Consider the following 27,264-nt stretch of genomic DNA (forward strand, 5'->3'; position numbering starts at 1 on the left):
TCAGACATGTGGGTGTCTGTCAGTCCCTCAGACATGTGGGTGTCTGTCAGTCCCTCACACATGTGGGTGTCTGTCAGTCCCTCACACATGTGGGTGTCTGTCAGTCCCTCAGACATGTGGGTGTCTGTCAGTCCCTCAGACATGCTGGTGTCTGTCAATTTGTAGATGGGGACTCCAAATAAACCAATGCAAAAAAGCCCGTGAGACTCCATGTTTTTCCATGTAAATCTGTTAATATTTAATTTAGGAGAGTAATTTTGTATGTTTACTGGTAGTGATCATGGATCAGAATACTTTTTAGTATTTCTCGCAACTTCCTTGCACTAGCATTTTGATCAGATGGCCAGATTGCTGTGTTGTGTTTGAGATTGATGTCTAAAATGTTGGTTAAACTCGTAATTTACAACACACATTTTCTAGCTGCAGAAATAAAACTTGGTTGCCACTTAGATATCAGGCATTGCAATTGATATTTGACATTTATAGTGTTTGTTACTTAAGAAATATCTGCCCTACAAAGGATCAAGATAAAAAGATCAACTGTAACATATACACATATATGCCGATCAAAAGCTTGTATGTGTTGATAAAATTTTCCACTTGCAATATGTTATCCAAAACACTGTATTTAGTACATTTTAATATTGCCCCCCCCCCCCCCCCCCCAATAAAAAAACCCAACAAAACAATGAAATTTGATTGAAACATCCATTTAGCTCACAACTTTAAAATGAATCAGAAATATGTAGGTATACATTGGCTGTTGATGTATACAGTTTTAATTACATCACAAAATTATTCATTCTTGTAATTTCTTTAGAATACAAAGAAAAGTTCAAAAGTTTAGCCAAAATTTGTTTTGGGAATGATACAGCACAGGATTTATTCTAACATATTTGACTGATAAAACCATTTTACATTTTATCAGTAAACAGTATATGAGAATGTCTGTGCTGGATGTTTCTAAATCCAAAAACTAAATTAATGTATACAACTATATTTCACTTCAAATTATAAATGATGTGAAATAAAGTGGTGTTTTTTGGTAGGAATGATAAACATCTATTGTAATTACTATCTCGCATAGCACTTTTGCTATATAGAAATATGAAATCGCATGCAGGATTATTTACCACATACTTTGGCTTCATAAATTTTTGTGGTTATTATATTTCTTGGATCTGTCAACAGATACAATTTTCCTTCTTAAGCAGAAAATGTACCCCATTGATCACTTGATTTTGTATTCTGGCACAACCATGAAGACAATGAAAATTCATATTCAGCGAAAAATGATGAAGCCAGTATTTTTAGAATTGACTTATTCATTTTACACATTGTATCATCAAATGATGTTGAAGATGCATGCACTTTATTTTTCCCAATCAAAATGAAATGATTTTATAACTAAATACTTGTAATGACATCATAATGAATTTTTACATTTTGGAAATCAGGTGGTGCACATATTCTTTGTTTTAAATCGCAATATTTTATTCCAGAGGCCAGAAAATCATCATCACACATAACTCTTGATCGTTGAAATAGTAATAGAGCAAATAACAATGGAAAATACGAATAATTTCAAAGTTGTGTAACAAATGTTTGTTACATGTAAAGATGATGAAGTGTCAATTTTAGGATTTGATTGCTGTAAATATATGTTGTTGTTTTCTTCTGTTATGTCCATATATGGTTTTCTGATCCATGTCTTAAAACCAATACATGTATTATGAGTCAGGAACACTTCTAGTATACCGGTCCCCAATGGGGCAAAAATAAGTGCCACCAAAGGCAGTTTATTTTATATATATATATATAAGTCCAAATATGAATTCATTGTGTAAAATGAAGTTTAAAAATTATGTTTTTAAACGAAATAAAAACAGAATGCTAAAAATGTACAGTTTATATTCCAAACTAAATAGAATCCATTGTTGAGGAAATTGTCGCATGTGTGTGGTATTTTGTGAAATTCTCATGTGTTCAAATTGATTTGTCAGGGGCTGTTGCCCCCAAGCCTCTGCTTAATTACACTCAAACACTGCTGGGCATTCTAACTAGTTATATATTACACAAAGCATTAACAAATTTCACTTCAACTTTTTTTTTGGTTTGTTTTACATCTATATAGTTTAACTCAAATGATCAGCTTGACATGTTGGGGGCTGTGCTTAATTACGCCCAAGTGCCACTGGGCTTTCTGATAATGTTTTTACATGAAACATCGGTGAGATTCACTTCTCAGCCTCTGAGTCGAAAATGCAAATGGCGATGTGTTTACATTCCACTCAGCAACAAGAAGGGAAATAACTGCTCACGCAGTCACGTGCTACTGGGGACTGGCATACTAGAAACTTGATCTAATTCCTTGATTTGATTGCTGTAAATATATGTTGTTGTTTTCTTCTGTTATGACCATATATGGTTTGCTGATCCATGTCTCAAAACCAATATTATAAGTCACTAATGCACTTAATTATTATGGAATGATTCATTTGATTTTAGTCTGTATCTGTATGTGTATTCTGAATATGAAAAATACAAGCAATCTCATGTATTGAAGCTCAAATGAATACTGAAATAGTAAGTCAGATAAATTTCTAAGAACTTGTCATCACTTCAAGGTGTAGATGTACTGGAATAAGAAGAATAACTGGGGAACTTGATAACTATGTTTTGGAAATGACGGAGGATATTAGCTTGTAGATTTTGTCGTATCGAGGAACAACACTAGGTACCATTTTATGAGATGGGAATATTTTACTCTCTTTTAATTGTTGTGCTTGCAAGGTGTAGTCAGATTTGTATACCTGTTTGGACAAATTAGAGTTAGTGAGATCATACATTTTATGTTCAGGATGTATTTTCTGTGGTAAGTTATGCATATTTTCTGTTCAAAAGTACATGTTTTGTAAAACTGCATGATGTTGCCAGAACCTAGTTGAAGAAAAAAAAAAGAAAGATTGGAGATTTAAATGCATGTGATCTATAATGTGATTGACATTTAATGGTAGTGACTGTGTAATGCATTATGATGTTTTACTGACATAGACAGTGGATGTTGTGATCTGTACTTAAAATATCAGTCTGACCTAGTTCTGTATGATGTGTGTAGAAGTTCTAAGAGGAATGGCTGTGTTTGATTTAGAATGAAGTAGTTCATGATTTGGCCTTTATGGGGATAATTTCCTTCGCGTAGATTGTCTTGAATTCTTTATTACTAAATGTACTTTAATTTGAGTGGTATTGACTAGCATATTTCCCATGTACAGTCATGTAGGTGCTGCTCTATAGTGTCATATGATACTGAACAAGACTTTCTGCATTTTGATTCTTTTTCTGGTTTTTTTTTTTTTTGGTCGATCTTGCTTTTAAAGAGTATATTCAAAATGAAAATCAATTTACTTTCACAGAGGAAACAGATTTTTAGGTGAAATTACACCACTACATGACTCTTCAAAAATTGTATTTCAGTACTTGTAGCAGAAAAGTACTGCTCTGTGTTTCAAAATGGATTAGAATTATGTGGGTGCACTTCTCATTTACTTTTGACTGTTTGTGCATTTGGTATTCAGGCATTATTTGCAGTAAAGTGGAGCTGTGTAGAATGAAATGCATTTGATGTGAGCATGTCAGTATGATATTAGTTTTATTTATGTACTGACACTTCATTTTATTGACATTCTTATTTTCTTGGAAAATTTTCAATTTAGAGGAATATTATCCTTTTTCACGTAATGTCCCCAATGATGTCAATCTAATGTTTAGGGATTCTGATTTCCAAAGAAGTTCAATAATTCCATTCTTTATGATACGATTCAGTCGACTGAGTATCATATTTTACACAGTCTTTTACTTCCTGTTTATTTTGTGCTCCATTTGTTTACAGGGGAACTCCATCGGTGTTCTTGACATCTTTGGATTTGAGGATTTCAGCAAAAACAGCTTTGAGCAGTTTAGCATTAATTATGCAAATGAACATCTACAGTATTATTTCAATCAACACATATTCAAGTTTGAACAAGTAAGTGCCATTTACATCTGTGTTTTGCTACTAATTTTCAAGTTCGGAGAACAGATTTGCTAAGATTTTTTCCTATATTATATTGTGTGTTAGATATGTAATTGAAGAACATTGTTCGTCTTGTCTGTGTGTATGCTTTTCTACATGTACTTCCGATATCAAACATTGTTTATCTTGTCTGTGTGTATGCTTTTTAGGTCACCTGAGTCACTCAGGTGACCAATTGCTATCTGTATTTATCTGTTGCCATGCATTGTTTTCAAAATTTTGGACATTTTCATCTTCTCTGAAGCAGCTGAACCAATTTCGACCAATTTTTAGGTCACCTGAATCATTCAGGTGACCTATTGCTATCTGTTTTTGTCCGTCGTCGTTCGTCGTGCATTAACATTTGAACATTTTCAGCTTCTTCTCTGAAACCCCTGAACCAATTTCAACCAATTTTGGCATATAGCATCTGTGGGTGGAGGGGAACAAAAATTGTGAAATTCGTGGTCCCTGCCCCCCCTTGGGCCTGAGGGGTGGGACAAAAACCATCAAAATGAGTGTAATTTTAAAAAATCTTCTTCTTTACTCCTGGACATCAAGAATCCAAACTGTGGGCATAATTATAATGAGCGTTGAGCCCTCTACCAAAATTGTGAATTCATGGCCCCTGGGGCAGGGGTTCTTGTGTTAGGGTGGGGCTCTATTGGTCATATAGTGAAAATGTAGAAATTCTTTGAAAATCTTCTTATATTGGTTTTATCTAAGGAGTAAATAACCCTTTTCTTTATGATGTCTCAGACCTAGGTTTTTTAAAAAGGATTATTGATTGAACATAAAAATGACACATGTACTTCATGACCACATAGCTATTCAATGTTTCTTCCATCCAAAAGTAAAATTCTTATATTTAAACACAAACTAATTCAAACATTGGAAGGTTGTTACATGATACTCAGGTGACCTATAAGGCCCCTGGGCCTCTTGTATTATATAACATCTATGGGTTAAAGGGAACAAGAATTGTGAATTTTATGGTCTCTGGCGAGGGATTGTGGCCAAATCAATCAAAAGTTATGTAATTTTCAAAAGTCTTCTTTTCCTGTGGACATCAAACAGTCAAAACTAAGAGCATGATTATAATAAGCATTGAGTCCTTAACCAAAACTGTGAAATTCGTGACTTCAGGGTTCGTGCCCCAGGGTGGGGCTAAGTTTGTCATTTATTGAAAATGCATTATATCTTAGAAAATCTTCTTTACTTTTGGACATCAAGCAGTCAAACTATTGGCATGATTGTAATGAGCAATGAGCCTTTCCAAAACTGTGAAATTCATGACCCCTGGGGTTCAGGGTTCATGCCATAGGGTGGAGCTAAGTTGGTCATATTTTCTTCTTTTTCTACTTCTGGACATGAAGGAGTCAAACTATGTGCATGATAATAATGGGCATTGAGCCCACTACCAAAATTGTGAAATGCATGACCCTAGTGTTCATTTGCCAGGGTGGGGCTAGATTGGTCATATACTTTTAATATGTATTGAAAATACAGTAGAAAATCTTCTTTACTGCTGGATATCAAGCAGACAAACTATGAAATTGATTTTGATGAACAATGTAAAATTCAGGATTCGGATCCCAAGGTGGGGGTTAGTTCATCATATGTCGAAAAAAATGCAATATGCTTGAGAAGATCTTTTTTTTGCCCCATAATCGGAGATTCAGGGACATATAGTTTTTGCTATGATATGATAAAATTTGCTCACCTACAAAGGAACTGTAAATTATGAATTGTATGTGATAAGTATGCCAGTATATTTATCAATATAAAAATGGAAAAGTATAAAAAGTATACAGGTAACAATAATTTCTAGAGACCAAAACATGTGCATACTCAGGTGACTGTTAGGATCCATACCAAAACATGTGCATACTCAGGTGACTGTTAGGATCCATACCTAAACATGTGCATACTCAGGTGACTGTTAGGATCATACCAAAACATGTGCATACTCAGGTGACTGTTAGGATCATACCAAAACGTGCATACTCAGGTGACTGTTAGGGTCATACCAAAACATGTGCATACTCAGGTGACTGTTAGGGTCATACCAAAACATGTGCATACTCAGGTGACTGTTAGGATCATACCAAAACATGTGCATACTCAGGTGACTGTTAGGGTTATACCAAAACATGTGCATACTCAGGTGACTGTTAGGGTCCATACCTAAACATGTGCATACTCAGGTGACTGTTAGGATCCATACCAAAACATGTGCATACTCAGGTGACTGTTAGGATCCATACCAAAACATGTGCATACTCAGGTGACTGTTAGGGTTATACCAAAACATGTGCATACTCAGGTGACTGTTAGGATCCATACCAAAACATGTGCATACTCAGGTGACTGTTAGGGTTATACCAAAACATGTGCATACTCAGGTGACTGTTAGGATCCATACCTACTACCAATAACAAACATTGCTCATCTTGTCTTTGAGCTTCTACATGCACTCCCAATATTAAACATGGAATGTTGTTAACTATAGGAAGAGTACAAAAAGGAAGGGATTCAATGGAAGAATATTGAGTTTATAGACAACACCGGCTGTCTGGATCTCTTTTCCAAACGGCCAGATGGCCTTTTCTGTTTGCTGGATGAAGAGTGCAAGTAAGTGTGGTGTACAAAAATATGTTGACAGGATTAAAGGGTATCATGCATTTTATCTTGCCTGGGGATCAAACTATTTTCCTGAAGCTGTAGGCAAGAGACAACATTTTGGTTGGAGTGATAAGCATATGATGCCATTTTATGCTCCCGGAAAAATTTTGGGGTAGCATTTAATCGCTGTCTGTCCGTCCAAGCTCATATCTCCTAAACCTTTCATCAGAAATTGATATAATTGATCACAAATGTTCCTCGAGACAAGGACTTGTAGACCAAGGTCTATCAAGGTCATTTTGGAAAGGAAAACGTCACTTGGAACATACACAAGTTCCATATTTCAACAGTTTTTGAACAGGTATTTCATCATATATCACATAAATAAGTTATAGGCAAATGGCTTTCAGACAAAGGTCACTCAAGGCCATTTTATAAAGGTCAAGGTCACTCAGAACATATACCTTAAATATGAGGAAAAAGTTCCTTATTTCAACAGTTTTTGAAAAGTTATAGATCATATATCACACAAATAAGTAAAAGGCAAATTACTTTCAGGCAAAGGTCATCAAGGTCATTTTGTAAAGGTCAAGGTCACTCAACACATATACTTTATATACATTTCAACTGTATTTCAACAGTTATTGATCGTTGTGTCATTTGTCATATGATGTAGTTCTTTGGTTAGATGTAGTTCAGGGAACATCCATCAGTTTTACCGATATTCTTGTTTTGTTTTTAAGAACATGGGGAATTTGGGAGTAGTTTTAGCTCTTGCTCCTTAAATGTTTGAGTTACTACAAAATGCTAATGAAGTGTGAATCCAATTAATCAATATTTTGTAGAACTAGTCAATGTTTTTTTTTTATGCAGATATTTGTGTTATACTATATATACAAGATAACATCTAATGGTGCATTTAAATAACTGCTGATATAGTTATCACTGAAGCTGTTTCAATATATTGGTAAATATGCACTTGCATGCTTCATTTACATGTTTGCTATTTTATGTATGGGTAGTTTTGAATTCAGATTATGTGTATTGCATTTCAGTTTTCCTGGTGCTACAAATGAAACTTTGCTTTCCAAATTTAACCACCACCACAAAGGAAAAACATACTACCAAGTGCCAAATGTCAGAGAGGAGGCCTTCGCTGTTCTTCATTATGCTGGCAAAGTCAAATATCAAATAAAGGCAAGAATTGACATTTAATTTTTCCATAGAAGAAATCAAATTTGTGGTATTAAGAATCATATTAGTGTGTGATTTCACAGAATCATGTAAGTGTGTGATTTCACTAAATCATGTAAGTTTGTGATTTCACAGAATCATGTAAGTGTGTGATTTCATGGAATCCTGTAAGTGTGTGATTTCACGGAATCATGTAAGTGTGTGATTTCACTAAATCATGTAAGTTTGTGATTTCACAGAATCATGTAAGTGTGTGATTTCAAGGAATCATATAAGTTTGTGATTTCATGGAATCCTGTAAGTGTGTGATTCATGGAATCATGTAAGTGTGTGATTTCACAGAATCATGTAAGTTTGTGATTTTATTGAATCATGTAAGTGTGTGATTTCACGGAATCATGTAAGTGTGTGATTTCATGGAATCATGTAAGTTTGTGATTCATGGAATCATGTAAGTGTGTGATTTCACAGAATCATGTAAGTTTGTGATTTTATTGAATCATGTAAGTGTGTGATTTCACGGAATCATGTAAGTGTGTGATTTCACGGAATCATGTAAGTGTGTGATTTCACGGAATCATGTAAGTTTGATTTTATTGAATCCTGTAAGTGTGTGATTTCACAGAATCATGCAAGTGTGTGATTCACGGAATCTTGTAAGTTTGTGATTTCACAGAATCATGTAAGTGTGTGATTCATGGAATCATGTCTGATTCACTGAAACATGTGTCTGATTTCATGTCCCTTTTACAGGATTTCAGAGAAAAGAATGTTGACCAGGTTAGACCAGACATAGTCAGCGTGCTAAAGAGCAGCAATCTGTCCTTCCTCAGGGAACTCATGGGTGAGATTTTTCTCCACAATGAACTGTATCTCGCTGTTCTCAGTACCTTGCCAGCAGCATCGACTTTGGTACCTTCAGACTATATTCTGATATTACTATTGTATGGAATTGTAGGTTTGGACCCAGTAGCAGTGCTCAGATGGTCTATTATCAAAACTCTAGTCAAGAGCGTATTTGCCTTCATAGCAGCAGGGCGAACCTACAGGAGTAATGGCGGTATGTAAATAAGAATTTACAATTATACATAATATATATTCTTAAAAGTGATCGTTACCAGAATTTCTTTTCCACTTAGAAATTCATATGGAGATGTTTTGCGTTTTAGGTGTAAAGAAAGATGTTCAAAAGCAGAATAGGAAGAACTCATTTGACTTTAACCTTGTTGGTGGGGAAAACTTGTTAAAGTAAGTGTTATCCAAAATACTTTTCTCAAATGAGTACCCTGTATTATCTCCCTTTATACAGCTGGTTATGAATTAAATAAAGAAAGTAACAATTCAATGACAGATGGGATTCGATGATTATTGCAATGACAACAGAAATAACCAGATGCTGTCTTCTGCCTGTCTTCAGATATGCAATATCTCCTCTACTTTTGGTACCATGAACTTTGCTTTTGATATTATTTTTATATTTCGTGAAAAATATCTTATTATTACTCTCATGCCATTTATATTGTGTATGATTTGAACAGACTAGTATTTTATTTTCTGATTTCCTGAAATATATCTTGCAAGCATTTTCCTCCTTCAAAAATATCTGAAGCACAGTTTCAAAATATTAGCAAGAAAAATGTGTATGTAAATGAGGACTACAGCACATCAATAGAAATTTGTAATCAAAGCATAACACTGTGTGACCCTTATCCCTATACCAGAATAAGATATAAAGAACCTGACTCCTTCAAATATAGTCTAACTTCAGTGTTTCAGATAAAAATATTTGAAAAATGTGTAAAGATATGAAAATATCAGATCATTTGTGGCATAAAAAGGAACTTAATTCATTGCCTTGATTGTGACAGACACAAGATTTGCTGAAGTTAGGCTGTGTTACCTGTTGAATTTGTCCTGATCTTGGCTTTCATTTTGCAGTTATATTGTCCAGATTTTAAGTTGCGTGTTATTTTGTGGCCGCCTATCTTTGTGTTATTGTTAAACCACAGATTCTACACTATAGCCAGTACCATGAAACTTTTACGCTCTATTCAGTAAGTTTGGAAGCCTGAGGATTTTTTTTTTTTTTTTTTGTATAAGTGTGGGCTTGCTGAACGGTGTGATTTTCTCTCTTTCTAACAGGAAAGCTAAGGCTTGATATCGTCAGTTTGTAATTTTGTTTCGTTGTGTTGATTTAATGTATATTTTTGGCCTATTGCAATTAATTCAATATTAAAACTTCTGTGATGGTCATCACTTTTAGTGCAGGATATGGCTTTTCTTGTGTAAAGAAGATCTTGTTAAGTCTTTCAGTTCAGTTACCACATTTACTAATGATCTGACTATTGGAGTAAAATTAAAATGGAATGATAGTTTTGAAAATAATGTTGAATTTGAGTTTTGAGGGTGAATTATGTGCTAATTGAATATTAAATTTTTTTTTTGCATGATTACTTTTTTTTTTATATTGTACACACATATATAGAATTTTCTACAGCTCTAAAAGCTGTTGAAGGATTCCTTTCCATTTTAGTTTTGTTGTAACTAGCTGCTACATTTCTAAACGTTAGTTCCCTTGCATGGTTATATGTACATAGAGTTCTCTCCTCCTGATTTCCCTGCAGTAGTCAACACAAGCGAGGGCATCAGCTTTATTCTCCTGTACACATTCTACCTGGAATGGACGACAGTGGACTTCCCGATGAAGACAATGTTTTCTTAGACTTGCCATGTAGTCCAAGTGAGGTTCACATGTCTGATGAGGAAATTCGGATATACAGAAGGGCCAAACATGTGATGTTGTATGTTTCTTTGCATGTTGGCAACTTGCATGATTCTCTCTATTATTTTGTACTTCTTATTTGGCTTTTCTCTCTCCTCCTTTCAATCTGAGTTTGATGTCAAATCTCATGCTTGGAGTGTGATTTATATTGTAAATTAATCCTAACAATAAATATGATATAAAGATGAAATGATAACAAGCTTAAGAAATGTTTAAACATTTAGTGACACTGTTTTGACTTGATAACTTGTTACTGTATTTCCACCACAATCTTTCACTGAATCAAGTATCAGAATTATTTTCAGAATTGTGATTGAGGTACATTTTTTTTCATTCCAAATCATTTGTTTTTTTTGTAGAAAGAACAAGTCATTCAGACCAAAGCCGAGGCCTCCAACGGTAAGCACGTTCCCTAGCAACGTAATTAAACAAAATTCTAACATGTGAGAACAAAGTTCTGTCTATATTATTACACATAGTTATCTTAAGTTGACACCATTTATTGTAGATGCTGAGGGACATAAAAACTCTGAAAGCCATAGCGAGCCGTACAATGTGTAACAAAATCACCTCCAAAAAGCAAGCAGCCAGTGTCAGTGCACAGTTCCAGGTGACTATCACTTTATCATTGATTGTGAGAGGAATTGGGTCACAGTTCTTTGTATTACTGAGGTTTATTTTTTGTTTGTCCTCTGTTTGTAAACTTTTCACATGTTCATCTTCTTCTCAATAACCGTTCAGCCAATTTGAACTTAGATACAAGATAACATCTTTGAAGAAAGGGAATTCAGATTTGGACATGTCCCATTCCAATGGGGAGATAATTAGGAAAAAGTGAAAATAGGATAGAGTGGGGTTTTTTTCTTCATCTTTTTAAAGAACCAGTGAATCAAAAAAGCCAAAACTTATGTGAAAGCTTCCTTATGTAATGAAGATTCAAGTTTTTTCAAACCATGAGCTTTGGGACCATATTAAAGATTCATGTATTTACTTCAGAATATAGAGTAAAATCTTCAAGTCTTCTTCTCAGGACCCACAGTAGTACAATGTGTCAATATGAATATGCAAGGATCCTCATGTAGTGTAGATTCAAATTCACACCATGACTCCGGAAACCAAGATAGGGGTGTCAAGTTTCATATAGAAATACCTGTATATGATTACCACATGAACAAAATATGTCCACTTTTAAACCCCATCAACAGGCTAATTAATATGTATCAAATTATTATGCAAGCATGTTCATTTAGTGTACATTTTAGCTCATGACCAATGGGGACACAATAGGGGTATGAAGCTTTAGATATAAATACATGGTTAAAATTATTTCAATTCCTATTTCTCAAGAACCTGGCACAAGGGTATGATCCTCATTCAATGTACATTCAAGTTTGCTCACACTATCACCTTGGGGACCAGGGGATGCATTGGAAATTCTTTGAAAATCTTCTGATGAAGAACCACACAGATACGATATGTCAGTATGCAAGCATCCTCATTTATTATAGATTCACATTCGTCCACACCATGACCCCAGTAATATGAGTAGAGCCACAACCACACAGATACGATATGTCAGTATGCAAGCATCCTCATTTATTATAGATTCACATCTGTCCACACCATGACCCCAGTAATTTGAGTAGAGCCACAACCACACAGATACGATATGTCAGTATGCAAGCATCCTCATTTATTATAGATTCACATCTGTCCACACCATGACCCCAGTAATTTGAGTAGAGCCACAACCACACAGATACGATATGTCAGTATGCAAGCATCCTCATTTATTATAGATTCACATCTGTCCACACCATGACCCCAGTAATTTGAGTAGAGCCACAACCACAATATGTGATATTTAAAATACTAGTATTCTCATGTAGTGGCAGTTTAAGTTTATTTACACCCTGGCCCTTGAGGCTAGGGCATGCCTTGCAGTTGTTCAAGTCAGTGATATGGCTCATGGACCTCTTTTTTTCCATTTTCAGTGGTCCCTGTCTAAGCTGATGACAACCTTACAGCAGGCCAACCCATTTTTTATCAGATGTATCAAGTCCAATGCTGAAAAGGTATCTTGACTCAAAAGTTAACATATACATGTACATAGATATTGGTATTACATCTTCAACAAAAATGACAACATATAAGATATATACGAAATAAATGTTTGTTGTGTTGCATGAAAACAATAACATGTTCAAATTGTGAATATATTATAAAGTACATGTTTATGATATGAGTGAGCATTTATCTGATGACAAAACTGATAATTTTGGTGTTATGGATTCTAGGAACCCTGCACGTTTAATGATGTTCTGGTGCTGAGGCAGCTAAGATACACAGGAATGTTGGCTACAGTCAAAATCCGACAATCCGGCTACAACTATAGGCTCACGTTTGAGGTATGCTGTGCGAAGTATTATGAACATGGAAAGACTGTTCTTGAAAAATAATACATTATAGAGTATACAAGCAGTAAACCATAAGAAGACTGTATTTTTCTTCAATGTGCCACACATGTATTTCATTGTCTTTGAATATTTTTTCACAGGAGTTCATTCAGCTTTATAAGATCATTCTTCCAAAGGGTCTTCTCAGTTCAAAGGAAGATGTTGCCACATTTTTAGAATCGAATGACCTTGATAAGGATAACTACCAGATTGGTATTACAAAGGTAAAGGGAAATCACTCTTCAAACTTTACAATCAAGAAATGAGTATGTTATTGAGTTATAACGAAAGTTGATTCAGTAAAGCAGTTTATAAAAAGTATAATCTGCACCAGATTATGTTATAGCTTAATAACATACAGTGTGCTTTGCTATTAAATTAATTTCTTATTATTCAATTTATTAGGAGATTATCAATTTATCAGGAGATTATTAATTATCCTATGATTTTGTTTTAAATAGGAATCTTAAAGAAAAATGTTAAACCTTAATGATGTCGCAATGCTTTGTACATATAGCAAGTTATGGTATTGAAAAGTAAATTATGTTGCAAATTGCTAACTAGTATGTTGCTCATTCAATCAAATTGCAAACTACAAACAAAATTAGATTATTATTGCAATAGCTAGGCAGTATGTTCATCTGTGAAAATTATTAGAAAGAGTTCTCTTCAAATCATAAATTACAAGTCAGGTGAATGGTGAAGTTTTGTTAAAGAATTATCTTTCCTTATTTGGTGGCTTATATATGTACATGTATATACATGTAGGTTTTCCTCCGAGAATCTGAGAAAATCTTCTTGGATGAATCTCTCCACTCAGCCATTATGTTGCGTGTAGTCCGGATCCAGCGTTGGTTTAAATCCATTCTTGAACGCAGGCATTTTGTGGCCTTAAGAACTAGTTGTGTGGTAATACAGGTAAAAAAAAATTCTTAATTTTCAATTCAAGTTGTTAGTTTTTTGTGACATCTAAATGTACTTGTATTTATCATTACATGAGATCTGATTTCCTTGAAAGTAATTACGAACTTGTATGTCTACATGTATATCTGAATGGTTTAGAATTCTAATTCATATTTCTAGGAAGATACAAAATTCATCAATTGATATCTAATACTAATAGTAGCAAAGAATCTGGTTTATTGCGTGGGATTGCTCTTACAGACTATGGTAAGGATGTACTTATCCAGACAGCGCAGACTGAAGCTGAGGCGACAACTGCAGGCAGTTGTTACCATGCAGCGATACCTACGAGGCTGGCGCACGAGGCGATGCTATCTAACCACGATTAATGCAGTTATCCTCATACAGAGCTGGTACAAGGGATGGAGAATACGTAGACAGTAGGGCCATATTATGATAGAATTGTTCTCGAGTTGTCAGCATAATAGAACAAATTTTTGGCTTTTTGTCCTAGAAAGTAATGATTCTAAACCAAGCAAATTTTAACAAGCATCAGTCTTCAGAGCTACATGTATATTTTTTTATGAAGGACTTGAAATGTTCACATATCCAAAACTGCATTTGGAAAACTTAACATAAAGGTCATACACTGATATGTTTTATGTATACCAGTGTGTTTTTAATAAACCTGTCTTTACAGGGTTGGAGAATGTGCTGCAAAAGTGCAAATTTGTAATGTGTACCTTGACTCTCTAAGACTGGAAGTTTTGACCAGGGTTTGGTCCAATGTGTGATGCGAATTGTTGTAGATGCTTTTGTATCCACTAATGTTTGAAACTGTGGGGCATTCAACAGGTACAGAAGTCAGATTGAAGAGGCATTGGAACAGCGAAAGAAACGAGAGGAGGAAGAGCGACAACGACAGAAACAAGCTGACACAACAAGTGATGAGGGTGTGCTCAGTACTGAAGAACTAGATCAACAGTTGCCATCAGATGCCAGGCGTCACTCAGAGTAAGTAACCAAACCCACCTACCGGCCTTGCCAATCATTGCAGTGTATATAAAACACAGTATAATAGCATTATTAACTATGACCAAATGCTTTGAATTTTACACCCAAACAAATGTATGCAGTGTATTTTATATAATATTTGCATTTGATAGTTTGTAATATGCATGATATATTAAATGTGTGATGGAAATGAAATAATTTTTGTATGATATTTATTACACATATTTTATAAAATTACTCAGTTCTGAAATAGAGTTTTTCCTGAAGGAAAACATGCTGTAAAAATTACTTGTAGCATTTCAGATTAAGAAAAAGGAAAACAGTTTATGGAAATTATTACTTTCACAAGTTGTGTAGAAAAATAGCTGAACAACATTTCTTAACAGTTATCAGCTTGAAAGGGATCCTTGATTTTAAGAAATCCGAGAGGTTAAATTTTAATCAACGCTAATTATCCAACACGTTGGTGTAAAACATGTTGGTGTAACAGTTAATCATACTCTAACTGAACCAGGAGCAGTGGAATCCATGAAGTGGAGGATTCCGAATCCGACACAGTGGACTCCAAGATAAAAGAAAAGTCCACTTCTTATACTAGTCCTGTCAACCCCCCAACTATAGTTTTGGTACAACCCACCATCAAACTTCCAGATGATGAATTCCTTAAGCAAGCTCGCTCAACCTCTAGGTAAACGCCGTGCCAAAGAGCTAGCACTTTGTTCCCAGGTTGCCATTTAGTTCCACAGCTTTTACTGTTTCAATCCAGAGTCACTTCTGTTATACTGTTTCATCACTTCAGTTCATTTCATTGAAATAGGTGGGGTGTATTACTTTTTACCCTTCTTAATTTGCTGTTAACACACCCCTGCCTTCCCTATACTTGAAGACCCTTAACCATCTTTTTAACCTAGAAACTTGAGTACAGGGTTCGAAATTACCTCATGAGACTAGTAAATAGCATGTCGGACTAGTAAACTCTCTATGGCACTAGTCCGTATACTAGTCCATACGGACAAGTGAAAATCCGTATATCAATCTTGAATTGGTTAAGATTTTAGCAAATTTGTTTTGAATCTCTTAGATGTTTGAACTTATGGTCGATTACCTGCTTGGTTAAGTGTTTGCGTGATAGTGACATGTTGACCTTCCATATACATGGACATTTATAAAAGGGGCTAAGTGAGTAAGTCAGAGGTTACTGTATGCTTCTGAAAATCGTGAAAGCAATATAAAGTATGGTTGTCTTTTTCTACTGAAGATATCAAAAACTGAATTGTTTGCAACTGTGAAGTGTTTGGTTCAATTAAATACTATCGAATAAAATTAATATATGAGATAATTTTATATGATATACTGGACGACGGACTAGTGAAATGCTTTGCGGACTAGTGAACATCAATAGTCACCAGTCTGTATGGACTAGTTCTTGAAAATGTTTATTTCGAACCCTGGAGTAATGTACTGTATTGCACTGTTGTAGTGGTAGAACCTTTTAGTGTTGGCGTATTGCTGCTTTTGTGATGTAAACATTTTCGTTCTTCTCACTTTATTAATGTTAGTCTCTTTGTTACTGGTGTTGCCTTTCTTTATGTTTGTCAATCACCAGTCTAATTGGACACTTTTCACTAACAATAGGTATGCAGTCCTTGATATTTAAAGTAGATTGAAAAAATAAAATTGTTTTAGAATTTTATAAAGGTAAATCTTTTTTTCTTTTTTTTTTCCTTTTTTTTTTGTGGTGATTTTATGTGGAAGCTCCAATATATACATATTTCACAAAATTTAATGCATTTTGTTTTGAAACAGACTGATGATTACGTTTTATCAAATGTGATGTACTTGTTGATGTTTGCAGGCCTTTGAAGCATTTTGATACATGAATTCAATTTCAGTTCATTTTCCGACATACATGTATTTCCAAAAAATTATTGGAAGATATCTTTGAAGAGATTTTTCATCATGAAATATTGAAATGTTTGGAGAAAAAAATTGGTAGAATTGTGTAAAAGGAAAATATTTAAAAAGTGTTGATGAAAATGAATATCATCATGAATTGTTGAACATCATCATGAATTGTTGAACTAAGTTTTCTATGTTTTGTTTTTCAGAGTTTCAAGTCTTGCAAAGTCTTTTCAGGTAAGACAAGTGTATAAAGATGGACGATAATTATTGGTGTTTAATTTCTTCTTTTAAACACAGACAAAACATTTGTACAAACGTATTTCTGAATTATTTAAAACAAACTTGAAAATCAACAACGAATGGATCAAATGAATAATTACTATGATCAAAAATCCAAAAGGATTTAAAGATAACCCATTGCAGTAATAATTTAAGGAATTTTAAATAAAAACCTTCAGTCTTTAATTTGAACATCAGAAAAGGTTAGTGATTTTCTCAGATTTTCAAAATATGGTTTCAAGGTTTACAGTAAATCAATATTTTGTTTGTCACATGTGTCCTTAAGCATCTGATGCTTTATATTAATTGATATATTTTTAAATCTGGAATTTCTAACGCAAATGACATTCGATTGCAAGTAGTTTAGACTCTGGTAACTGAAAAATGGTTTGTAAACCAATGCATTTTTTCAAAGACTACAGGATACATATGTACATGGGTGCATTTTGATAGGGAACGCAAAAGGAGGGTACCAGTCAAAAATCTATATATTTAGAACGAGGGCCCCATAAACAAAGAATCAGGTCAATTCCAGCCCCACTGGCCAAACAAGAATCATTCTCTGATTTGGTAGGTCATCTGGTTGTTGTGTGTAATGCTTTCATAGTATATCAGCCTGTGTGTGTTTTTGTTTGCTTTTATAGCTTCTACAGTCAGAGTTTCAAGTTTCCTTTTCTGATCAAAGGTTATCTGTTGCCTGTCTCTCGCACACATTTTTCATATTTTAGATTTCTCAAGAACCATTATGCCAATTTTATCCGATTTAGCAGCAAACAATCTCAGGATAAAGGGATTGGGAGATTGTTCAAATGAAGGGCGAGAACCCATTTTTGAAGGGTCAAAATAGAGGAATTAACATTCACTTTAAAGGATTCTTCCTTCGAAAATTTTTTCTTATATATGATGTAGATTTCATTTCTTAAACCATGACCTTTGTGATAAAGGTCAGAATGGGGCCGTGGGCTAAATCTCTCAGAATTTTTTTTTCTAGAGTTGAAGAATGTAATTTTGTCAGGGGGTATACTATACTTAGTATGAATCAGAGTCAGTCAAAACTTTACATGCAAGAAGATGAAATGAAAATTATGTAAATTTTTTTTTTTTGGTGAATATATTAATTGACAAGGCTACATTTTCAAACGCCTGTCGAAGATGGGACATATGGTATGGCAGCATTCATTTGTCGGACCTTGTAGGCAGGATACAGAACAAACCATAAACTCCAAGATTTTACAACTTGGTACATTTAATCACCATGATGAGAGGAAGATGCCTATTGTTTTTCAAGGTCAAGGTCATTGTATCATTTAGTAGGAAAACCTTGTAGGCAGGATACAGACTGAATCATAAGTTCCAGGATTTTACAACTTGGTACATTTGATCACCATAATAAGAGGAAGACACCTATTGTTTTTCGAGGTCAAAGGTCAAGATCATAGTATCACTTAGTAGGAAAACCTTGTAAGCAGGATACAGACCCTGCTGTAGGGGTAGGACTGTCAAACTTGGTACACATACACGTTATGCAAAGTGGAAAGATATTACATAGAGAGTAAATGATTTGTCTGTTTATTTACGATGCAAAGAAAGTATATTGTACCCTGATGATTGCTGATACTACCTGAAGCGAAGTTTAACAATTCATGGTGTGAGAAAAACACCCAATATTAGCTTTTCATGGGTGTATTATTTACCGTTGGCGATACTCTTGTTTTTAAATTTATAGGCAAACAAACACCTTCATATAGTGTAAGATATTCTGGCTTGTTCCAACCATTACCCAAAAGGTCAGGATTGGACCACAATAGATAGATTTGCTCTTTCTAAATACTGATGAGAACACTGCGACTTATGTGAGCGTCGTAACCCATGGACCATTTGTTTGTTAACTTGCAGTTGTAGCAGCCAAACAGTAGTTTGATGAGCTTAGCAATGTATTAATCAGTTATAAGTTCTAATGTTCGTTTGTTTTTGTTTATTACACACACAGGACTTGTAAACATCCAAGTACCCTTAATGTGTAATGTACAGAAAGGCTCGTTGGAATTCTTAGGGTACCTGATTACGGCAATTAAAAAAGGACAATTAGATAAAAGTATTTTGCACTGTATTCTATACCATTTGACTTGAAAATAATTCATCTGATTTTCACCAAATTTCAACAAAAATTTCCAAACACAACCAGAGATATTTGACAATAAATTAAAAAAAATGGCTGATTTTATTTTTATGCCCCCCTTTGAAAAAGAAGGAGCATATTGTTTTGCACCTGTCAGTCTGTAGACCAAGTCTTGCCCACTCAATATCTAAAGAACCCATCGCTTAATAGTTACCAAACTTGGTGCAGTGATTTCCCCATGAGAGTAGATGACCCCTATTGATTTTGAGTTCACAACGGCCAATATCCTCTGGACATAGGAAGATGTCCACTCAATGTTGAGAACCCTTTGATAGAAATCAAGCTTGAAGTACTAGTTCCCCTCAAAACGTAGATGTCCCCTTTTGATTTTGAGGTGAAAGGACAAGGGGCATACTGGACATAATTTGATATTTTATTGAATATCTTGAGAACCCTTTGCTAGACGGACATTAAATTTGGTACACTGGTACATCCAAAGAAGTAGATGACCCCCAGTGGTTTTCAAGTCGAAAGGTCAAAGGTCATGACTCAAATGGCTTGCTAATTGGAGACTTGAGAGCTCAAACTTAGTATTGGGTTGCTGCTCCTGACTAGTTGATTTTTCACTATCATTACAGACATCCTAAATTCAAAGTTGGCCATTTTCAATATTGCCACATAGGAGGCATACATTTGTAAAACATTTCTTGTTACTAGATATTAGCCTTTGTTTCACTTGTGTGCAGATATTTTTCCCATTGGAACTATTTGACACATGTATTTTCGATATTGTGGCTAGTTTTTCAACTTCGAAATGGTTATTAAATGAAAGTTATAGAATATATTTGTTTATTGCATTGCAAACATCATGTGTGTACACATAGAAATGTGGGCCAAGGTTAATGACTACCAAAATAAATTGATTAAATTCTTTAACTGATTTTCGAATATCTCAGGAAGTACTCTTGACAAATTTGGTGAAAATGTGGACAAAATTTGTGTAAGTCAGAGGTACTGAATGCAGTGAAAGATGCATTTATTTATCTATATTAGAATTGCTGAAATTGAGTACCCTTTAATTGGAGTTGCAAGCTTTTCTCTGTTATACAAATCAAGGGTACCAAGCTCTTGGGGGGGGGGGGGGTCCTGTGGAGCCTACGATTTACTTTTTATACATGGACACTAACCAAACAACCAATTGTTCATGTCTGCAAAGTCTGATAATTATATACTTAGTTGTATGCTTCTTATGAAAATGGCCCCTAGATTACTATTGTATTACACATCATATATTATATATTATATAATCTCTCAGCTAGACGACTATTAAAGACGTAAGGTACAAGATAAAAAGGACAATGTCATCTGAAAATTAAATTCAAGTGGTTGGTTGAGAGATAAAAACTCCCATTAGTTCCTCTCATATGACATGGATTGCAGGATTCTCTTTTTGGGATAAATTTTCAAGACTACTTGTATACTTCCATTTGTGAATAAGAATCAGGAAACGTGTATTGAGTGTTACTAGTACCTCTGCTAGATAATCAATTTAGATCAACATACATTATATCAACTGGGGATGTTTAAATGAAAACCATGGGAATTTAGTTTTTTTTTCAGACATTGAACTTTTTATCTTGCACTAAAGGAAATAGATATATATATATATATATATATATACACAAATTGTACGAGATATATTATGCGGTACCCAATATCAATGATATTCTTTGTGTAAATGAAAGTCCTAATTAATGGAGGTGTTCATTTGTTGTGCTTTTAGTTAACAGAGCTTTACGTATTTCTGTATTATTTGTAAGTTTTTTTTGTCATACCTGCTTTTGTATTTCTGATGTAGCTAGTTTTTGTGTGATTACTTTAACAGGGTACCCTATTTATCTCCTCTGTAATACATTAAAGAAATTGTCAATACTTTCTCCATAAATATCTTGATATTATAACAAAATTGATGTACTTTTGAATTATCCAATAGATTTACTTATTTATGAGAAAATGAATTCTGTGTTTTTGGTTGTTTTAGGAGCCCTCCTCCCCCTCGCCCACCCCACTGTCTCCAAGCAGACTTAAAATTCTGGAGGAGACCCTCAGCAAAAGCAGGGATAGCCATGGGGAACCACCTCAGTCTCCACTTAGTGATTTTGCTGGAGCTCATAAAAGTCCATTCAGGAAAGCTCGACGCCACTTTAAGAACTTTGTAGGAGGTAAGTGTTCCGGATAAAAAAAAACCTATCTGTATGTAGATCATCCCCAGTAACCTATCTTTTTATTCATCACCTGTAGGGAAACTCACAAAGAAATCGTTATTAGATATGAAAATCCATGGATTGTATAGATTATCTTACTAGTATTCAGTATTTTCAAAATAACGTTTATTAATTAAAGGTATCTGCTCAGGAAAGCTGCTTACAGGTTATTGATATATAAAAAAAACCTCCAACTAGGAACAGAAAGCTCTGTAGAAAAGTCATCCATATTTGTTTACTAGGTATTTCCATGAATAGATATATAGACTGTAATGCAAATTTTAATTGGTTCAAATCCTTTGAGGTTTTACAATGTTAACAATCAAACGATTTGTGCATATTCATCATCTAGTATGACGTTTTCTGGGCAATGGGTATTTGACAATGTGTGTACATGTATTATAATCAGAGCTCGGGGTGTAGTTCTGACTATTCAATGTTTATTTCATGGAAATATTTCATGTAAAGACATTTGCAAGAACATGAAAAGTTATGAATTTTTCTTTTGTAAATGTTATCCAGTATTTAGACTTTAGGTCTCATCTCTGTTTTAATTTGTCATTTGTTACAGGAAGTCTAAAAGGCAAGAATCATTATATCATTCATGTAATCATCGAGACATAATCGTACGGAGAATGGATCAGTGCATGCCTTTACTGTCTCAATTGCATTTTGCTCTTTTTTGAAATGTCTGATCTTTCAAGAATGTATAATTCACTTAGGAATAAAGGAATTATAATGATTGTGAGAGAAACATTTCTGTATAATTATGTCTCATTTAAGTTAATATCCAGTGTTTGAAATAACATTCGTTTAGATTGGTCAGCTAACAGTTTCTCAAGTTCACTCTGTGTGCTTTTTGTAAATTTGCACATGGTAGATTGTTTTTCATTGTAGTTTTATCCTTGAACCTACATGTACCTCAGTTAAACTTTTACTAATTCAGAATATCTTTCCCACCCCATCGTCGCAAGCCACGGCTGAAATGTACGCTCCTCTTCCCTTTCACCCTTGGCTCTCTGCGTGACAATTTCTTCGTTTCTCATAAATATGCATGACAAGAATGACGTAATCCGTTATCAATAGAAGTAAAACAGTTATAATAGATGTGGCAATGAAAACGCGTTCTTTTTGCACCGAAATTATAGGAAACAAAAATCCTACAGATCGATGACATCTGAACAGTTTCGCGGTGTATTTTAGTTCTTGCATATGTCCACTTGTTCGGGGGGTTGGGTTAATTACCAATACACAACACTCATCGTCATTAGTCTCCAAATATTTCATAGAAACACCCGGTAGTATAAAGATTTCTCACTGCCTGTTCTTAGTGACAGAAAAACATGATTATGATCCTCATAAATACACCTTCACAACTAAGTGCCAATGTTGAACACGCCTATAAACAATGATTTTGCGTTTGTTAGTGGGAGAACAGCGTTCTGATTGGTCAGAGTAATATAACCGCATTCTATAAACAGTTTAAATCTCCGAATAAGTTTTTCTTGGAAGCTCAGTGATTGGCCAAATCACATCATGCATATTTATGAGAAACGAAGACATTGTCACACAGAGAACCGCAGGTGAAAGGGAAGAGGAACGTATATTTCAGCCGTGGCGTGCGATGATGTTCCAACTCAAAAATTAACACTCTATCTTATTTTATGTCTGAAAAATACTCCAAATTAAAAAAAAAATCAGAAAGAGAGAAAACAATTGGAAAGGTCAGACAACAGCTTTCTTACTAAGTTTTCATTTCAAAAATTAATTTTCATAAAATCGATCCATCTCCTCTACCATCTCAGAAATTATGCCTTCACGTGTAGATGGTGTCTTGTGTGTGTGTGTGATCTGTAAAGTAAGTGTTAGACCTTTCTTGTCTGTTTCATTAAGAAGCTACAAGCTGTATGCCACCAATTGGAGCTAGGTCATCCTCCTTACGATTTCTGCGACACCGGAGCAGTGAGTAGTCCGTGGCTCGGCATGGTTGACTATTGACTTGCCTTGACCTTCTTGGACTTTTCTTAGCTACTTGTACCACAAAAAGAAAAAAAGAAAGCGTTATTCTACTTACTGTGTCCATTAAACGCATGAAAAATCTATATTTGATTTTCTTACCCATCAAAAAACCTTGAGATTCAATGCTTACCCTTATATTACATTGAAATAAAATATTCAGGGTGTTATTATGAAATATGTATTAATATTTGATGTTGTCATCAATAAGAATAAAGTGATATAGACATGTTATGCATTAATGTTAGTCCTCTTTGTGGTACCCATAAATTTGCACTATACTCTCGCATGTAAGGAATGAAATCCTTTAATAGTAATTTTACTGTCAATAATCAACAGAATACGAGGTTCATTCTCCAGCTACTCATTTGCTAAGCTAATGGCAGCTGTCATGAAATTTTCATTAATACAGTATCAAATTGTATAAGGTTATCCCATGGTTCATTGCATCAACCATAATCATTGTACTCGTATCATAATCCACTTGGTTATAATATCTGGTTGTATTGAGTACATGTTTCTTTATTAACAACATGTACAAGGTATATATTAACATGACAAATACACTGATTTGATTGCAGTGGGAATGGATAAGGTTTCAATTGTTTCAATCTGTGTTCTTAAGCTCCTGTTCTTTTTCAAATCTGGTTTCTTAAATGTATGTGAAAATTAACGTTTTATGTTGCAGTAACTCGCTGTTGGATGCTTTGTTGGATGGAAAGGGCTCTATATATTATGTAGTTTTGTATAAAGCTCTACAAATTCTAAAGATCAAATTATCCTTAATTTGCAAACAAACAGGTAAAAGGCAAGTCAAAAAAGATGGAGGACCAGCAGATGATAGTGATGAAGAGACGCCCCCAGTCCAGATCAAGCCAAAGCGACCCCATAAATGTAAGAATATACGTCCCCAGAATAGTGACGCAATAAATGTAAGAATATACGTCCCTAGAATAGTGACACAATAAATAAATGTAAGAATATACGTCCCTAGAATAGTGACACAATAAATGTAAGAATATACGTCCCTAGAATAGTGACACAATAAATGTAAGCATATACGTCCCTAGAAGAGTGACACAATAAATGTAAGAATATACGTCCCTAGAATAGTGACACAATAAATGTAAGAATATACGTCCCTAGAATAGTGACGCAATAAATGTAAGAATATACGTCCCTAGAATAGTGACGCAATAAATGTAAGAATATACGTCCCTAGAATAGTGACACAATAAATGTAAGAATATACGTCCCTAGAATAGTGATGCAATAAATGTAAGAATATACGTCCCTAGAATAGTGACACAATAAATGTAAGAATATACGTCCCTAGAATAGTGATGCAATAAATAAATGTAAGAATATACGTCCCTAGAATAGTGACGCAATAAATGTAAGAATATACGTCCCTAGAATAGTGACACAATAAATGTAAGAATATACGTCCCTAGAATAGTGACGCAATAAATGTAAGAATATACGTCCCTAGAATAGTGACGCAATAAATGTAAGAATATACGTCCCTAGAATAGTGACACAATAAATGTAAGAATATACGTCCCTAGAATAGTGACGCAATAAATGTAAGAATATACGTCCCTAGAATAGTGACACAATAAATGTAAGAATATACGTCCCTAGAATAGTGATGCAATAAATAAATGTAAGAATATACGTCCCTAGAATAGTGACGCAATAAATGTAAGAATATACGTCCCTAGAATAGTGACACAATAAATGTAAGAATATACGTCCCTAGAATAGTGACACAATAAATGTAAGAATATACGTCCCTAGAATAGTGATGCAATAAATAAATGTAAGAATATACGTCCCTAGAATAGTGACGCAATAAATGTAAGAATATACGTCCCTAGAATAGTGACACAATAAATGTAAGAATATACGTCCCTAGAATAGTGACACAATAAATGTAAGAATATACGTCCCTAGAATAGTGACGCAATAAATGTAAGAATATACGTCCCTAGAAGAGTGACACAATAAATGTAAGAATATACGTCCCTAGAAGAGTGACACAATAAATGTAAGCATATACGTCCCTAGAATAGTGACGCAATAATTAAACAGATATGAATGTTCCTGTGTATACTGTATAACGAGTTTTTTGTTCTATGGGTGCAAATTTTTGTGATGTGTTTCCAAAATAGGTGCATGTAATTTTTGCGATTTTAATTATTGCAATTTCACTATGTTTCCTAACACAATGTGTGAATGCTACTGATTCATTAGCACTGGTCATTTCTCGATATCAGGTGACAGCGAGGTAGGCCTTAGGTGTTACGCAACAAATCATTCATCTGATTTAGAATTACATTTTTCGAGGGGTTTCGCATGGGGAAATTTGATGAGCAATATTAAACATTTTTTGTGATTTTATTTTTAGCATTGGTTACTTCACCACAAAATTTTGCAAAAAATAACTCCTCCCAGAAAAAAAAAGTTATACAGTATAGAAAACCAAAAGTAGGTAGTCACGACTCCACATCTTAAGTACCGGTTCTTGTTCAACTAATATTAGAGGTGTTTAAGATACCCCCACCCCCCACCCCCCCCAGTAAATGTTCACTCTTTTAGAATTTTGAAAATATATTTAAGACATAAGAAGACTAAACCTACTAGTTGGAAGGAGCTTCATTTAGAAAGAGCCCTATTGATTTTACAGTCCAAAGGTCAATATTACTATGAGACTATATAGAAAAAGTGTTTATTTTATTTAGATATTGAAGGCTAGATTATCAAATTAGGTAGGACATGCAAACATGACCTGTTTTGATTCAGTAGATAATTAGGTGGATTCACTGACATGTGACCACATTCTGAAGTGTCAGGGAATTTAAGGTGAACTGTGTATTTGTTTGAATTGTAATACTCAATAATTGAATTGTGGACCATCGTCTGTGTTACTAGAGCTTATCTCCGTCACATGAGGTGTTGTAGAAGGATGTTCTTGATCTGTATAATGATTTTGTTTTCTCTGTGGACTTTACAGTGTATGGTATAATGGGAGCATACTTCATCATGTTTCTTTTCTGCAGGAGATCTAAGTACAAATTAAGTCAGTATTTATACACCCAGAGAAATGTTGCTGATGATAATTTGCTTAAATTCTTAAGGGTTTTGAAAAATGAATTATAGCACATAACAGAGAATGTATAATAGAGAGGACCATGTATATTTCAGTGGGTGTCCAAGTATTGCCTACAGAAGTTATCATCACTCAGCCTTCACCTGCCTCCCCCACAGATGTCAAATCTGCAGATGACCAGCGCTCTTCCAGCGAAGATCTTCGACGTAAAGGGCGGAAGAAGCAACGACACAAACAACCGCTGGACAAGAAGCGGTCGTCCGAGTCCCCAGTGCGTGGTAACTGGAAAGTGGAGGGGACTTCAGAATGGCAGTATCCAGCTGATCTTGTCATCACAGAGTTCTCTGAGTTTGCCAACTTAGACATCTTTATTTACAAAAAGGTAAGATATAACCTCTGGGGTAAATAATGTATAGAAAGTATGCAGGTTCTTGTCCTGTGGCAATTTGTTCTGTTTAATGAAAAGCGCCTTTCTGGAATCGTGTTAAAAGGAAGATGTTGCGAAAGATCACTATATTCTGGTTCTGTGGAATATGCACATCGG

At 34.5% G+C, this 27,264-nt stretch overlaps 1 protein-coding gene across 32 annotated transcripts in view; it reads left to right on the forward strand.

Moving 5' to 3' along the window:
* Window positions 1–27,264, forward strand: part of LOC125648954 (unconventional myosin-IXa-like) — a 74,120-nt gene that overhangs the window by 33,780 nt on the left and 13,076 nt on the right. For 12 of the 32 annotated variants that reach the window (XM_048876021.2, XM_056166919.1, XM_048876022.2 and 9 more), the window contains 23 exons: window positions 2,861–2,875; window positions 3,893–4,027; window positions 6,567–6,688; window positions 7,735–7,876; window positions 8,627–8,717; window positions 8,832–8,933; window positions 9,043–9,121; window positions 10,498–10,674; window positions 11,015–11,054; window positions 11,164–11,265; window positions 12,650–12,730; window positions 12,953–13,063; window positions 13,213–13,335; window positions 13,880–14,029; window positions 14,276–14,454; window positions 14,870–15,028; window positions 15,543–15,716; window positions 17,137–17,164; window positions 17,663–17,779; window positions 21,370–21,550; window positions 23,486–23,554; window positions 24,410–24,502; window positions 26,816–27,102. In XM_048876021.2, coding sequence (XP_048731978.2) covers window positions 2,861–2,875; window positions 3,893–4,027; window positions 6,567–6,688; window positions 7,735–7,876; window positions 8,627–8,717; window positions 8,832–8,933; window positions 9,043–9,121; window positions 10,498–10,674; window positions 11,015–11,054; window positions 11,164–11,265; window positions 12,650–12,730; window positions 12,953–13,063; window positions 13,213–13,335; window positions 13,880–14,029; window positions 14,276–14,454; window positions 14,870–15,028; window positions 15,543–15,716; window positions 17,137–17,164; window positions 17,663–17,779; window positions 21,370–21,550; window positions 23,486–23,554; window positions 24,410–24,502; window positions 26,816–27,102 — 2,757 coding nt within the window. Of the gene's footprint in view, window positions 1–2,860; window positions 2,876–3,892; window positions 4,028–6,566; window positions 6,689–7,734; window positions 7,877–8,626; window positions 8,718–8,831; window positions 8,934–9,042; window positions 9,122–9,882; window positions 9,928–10,497; window positions 10,675–11,014; window positions 11,055–11,163; window positions 11,266–12,649; window positions 12,731–12,952; window positions 13,064–13,212; window positions 13,336–13,879; window positions 14,030–14,275; window positions 14,455–14,869; window positions 15,029–15,542; window positions 15,717–17,136; window positions 17,165–17,662; window positions 17,780–21,369; window positions 21,551–23,485; window positions 23,555–24,409; window positions 24,503–26,815; window positions 27,103–27,264 lie in introns of all 32 variants that reach the window. The other 20 variants (XM_056166910.1, XM_056166909.1, XM_048876024.2 and 17 more) reach the window with 15 other exon arrangements.

Source organism: Ostrea edulis, chromosome 5 (assembly GCF_947568905.1).
Source record: "Ostrea edulis chromosome 5, xbOstEdul1.1, whole genome shotgun sequence".
Taxonomy (NCBI): Eukaryota; Metazoa; Mollusca; class Bivalvia; order Ostreida; family Ostreidae; genus Ostrea; species Ostrea edulis.